Source organism: Sphaeroforma arctica (assembly GCF_001186125.1).
Source record: "Sphaeroforma arctica JP610 unplaced genomic scaffold supercont1.995, whole genome shotgun sequence".
NCBI lineage: Eukaryota > Ichthyosporea > Ichthyophonida > Sphaeroforma > Sphaeroforma arctica.
Genome location: NW_014039563.1, coordinates 8342 through 11156, shown reverse-complemented (window position 1 = coordinate 11156; position 2815 = coordinate 8342). Strand labels below are relative to the sequence as shown.

The window sequence follows — 2815 nt, the reverse complement described above, 5'->3', positions numbered from 1 at the left end:
CATATATATATATATATATATATTAATACACATTTGTTTAAACACACTCTGTTAACTTACATGAGCGTACGTAGCCTTAAAATCTCGGTTGGTGAAATTGATAGGTGGCTCGCCTTTGGGTAGACGTTTACGGTTCCATTCTCGAGTGAGGTATCTGTACATAATGGGTGGAATGACCAAACATTCGTGAACAACCGGTTAAACCGAACCAATGAGATCAGAGCACGGTCAAATAGACCAACCAAAATTCAAGAAATTGGTGTTACATCGTATAGAACTTACTCTCTGATATGAGCAGCCACTTTAGGCCTCCTGTCTGGAATGAGGGAGTCCATAATAACAATCAATCCTCTCTCTCTGCTCGTAGTCGAATGTGAAATGATGTATTAGTGTTTGCCACTTATACAGGTTACGAATTCTTTTATGAGAGCAAAATTGTTCGTCTATGTGTGATGGTACATGAATATAGAAAACAATGTATGTGTACGCAAATAAGGCTAACCTCGCGTATGCATGCAGTTGTGTATAGTGGCGAATGAGTATAGTTATGGATGTGAGTGTACAAGTATACAAGTATACTCCTCAGACATACGTACACAATGAAAGTAAATATGGGCACTCATGCATTCATACATCGGCAACGACAACTATATATATCCTTACAACTGAAGCAAAAACAAGTGAATAATATGCGCACTTCAGTGTCACACAAAGCAAAACCCGATACAAGAGAAGCACAAAGACATATTAGAGCCCCTGTATGGGGTTTGAAAGATACACTCAGCCTATTACACAATAAAAGCCAAACACGAAACTTGTACGTTGGTCGTAGCACAGTGTTATAGAAACTTATGCGTACGATGGTTTCTGCCAAAAACAAAACAAAACAAACAGTGTCCACATAATATATACATACATACATGTATATATATATATATATATATATATATAAATGTATAATATAATTAAGCATTGCGCTTCGCATTATACACACCCAGGTTCAAACTCCTCTTGTTCCGCCTCCGAATCGTCGGAATCCGGCCCTTCCAGCTTTACTTTGCCTTTGCTCTGTTTCGAGTTTTGCACATCACTTTTTGCACTGTCCTCAGTACCATCTTGTTGATCCTTGTCTTTAGAATTTTCTTTCACTTCATCTTTGGAGAGTGGCTTGGCGTGGTACTGGCGCGGCATGAACACAATAATGAGGTACCAATGGGCGCTGTATAAACCAAATTATTATTACATGAGATCAAGCTGCCAATAAAAGGATACTCATAGTTGCCTATGGCCTATCATATGCTATAGGAATCAAGTGTCTGTGGGCCAGAGTTACTAACCACTGTCATCAATACCGCGTGGTTCATCTTCGACTTCAAGGGTCTGTATGACCAGGACATAGTACAGACTCGAACAATATGGCAAGATATAAATGGGCTTCGAGTGAAAATAAAGAAGTTACTTTACTGAATTTGAAGTACGATATTTGCAACCACTGCCTTCGATTGACCTTAACAATGTAAATGGAGTGCACATGCTTGGACAAGGAAACTACAACATTTGTGATATCAATGTTTTTTTATATATACGGGTATGCAAGTACACATATAACATGGAAATCGTTTAACTTACTGTTGATTGATGGGAATAAACAACAGCTTCTTTGAGAAAATATCGACCTTTCTAGTCCATCGTTCCACCCTGTTGTACATGGCATCATACTTTCCCTCAGTGTCGCTGTAGTAGAGAGAATAAATACCAATTATTGGCAATGAAGTATTTATTATCAGTGTACAAATATACACGATATAGCTACACAATTATAGACGATATAATGAAATCTTACTTGATTTTCCCTTACAAAGTTGAAGTCTCCAGCTAATCTCAACTGTGAGCCTTAACAGCTATGTCTTAATCCAACAATAGACACAAGAACCTCAAACCGCATAATATTTTTCATAACTGTATCGCGGCAGTATAGCAAGTCAATATCGACAGCAAATACTTCACAAATGATATCGTGTCGTAAAGTATAATTGAATTGCTACATTAGGGGCAATCGATACTGATTTTAGAATGATGAGGGGGTCTAGTGTTTCAATCTCAAACTCAAGACATCCCAAATAACATAGGAACTATATCCGAGGTGCACGAGTACATGGCAACATATGCATATATATTATATGCATATATATAATATGCATATATATAATATCAAAATATAATAATATAATAATATAATAATACTATAATATAATAATATAATATTATAATATAATAATATAATAATATAAAAATTTAATAATTTAATAATATATATATATAAAAGCTTGTAATGATACGTATATACCAGCTGATATATTCTTGCATAAATACGGGACTTACAGGTTGTAAAAACTTTCCATAGGGGGTGCGGAAGTCAGCTTCGAGTAGAAATAAGAGTTGTACACGTGCACCTCGGCTCTCCTTTTAGGGCTGCATTTCTCAACCAAAATTACCCTGTAGTGTGAAAATTGACAACAACAAGTTAATGAATGAGAATAGCAGTCCTATAGCAAAAGAGCAGCAAGGTTAAGAAATTGAATAGCATTGTTAAGCAATGAGACGGGCAATTTTAAGAAATGGGAACTGCAATGTTGAACCCTCGCGCAGTTTTTGAGATTATATGATCTCAACCACTACATACCCCGTGTACAAAGGTCACACACACAGAGCAACTCGACAAAGATATGGTACTTTTTGACATTTAGAGAGTATATGGTTGAGCATGCAGTGCAGATACCCAGAGCACAAAACTGAAAATCAGTGTTCGTGCTTG

The 2815-nt window shown here is 36.5% G+C and overlaps 1 protein-coding gene across 1 annotated transcript in view; it reads right to left on the bottom strand.

The window, feature by feature from the left end:
- SARC_09593 (hypothetical protein) overlaps nt 1-2498 on the bottom strand; it is a gene marked incomplete at both ends in the record, with an annotated part of 6475 nt that extends 3977 nt beyond the window's left edge. Inside the window, 4 exons of the mRNA XM_014296384.1 lie at nt 61-154; nt 995-1219; nt 1630-1734; nt 2383-2498. Of these exons, the coding sequence (XP_014151859.1) occupies nt 61-154; nt 995-1219; nt 1630-1734; nt 2383-2498 (540 nt within the window). The remainder of the gene's footprint in view (nt 1-60; nt 155-994; nt 1220-1629; nt 1735-2382) is intronic.
- Between the last annotated feature and the right edge of the window lie 317 nt (nt 2499-2815).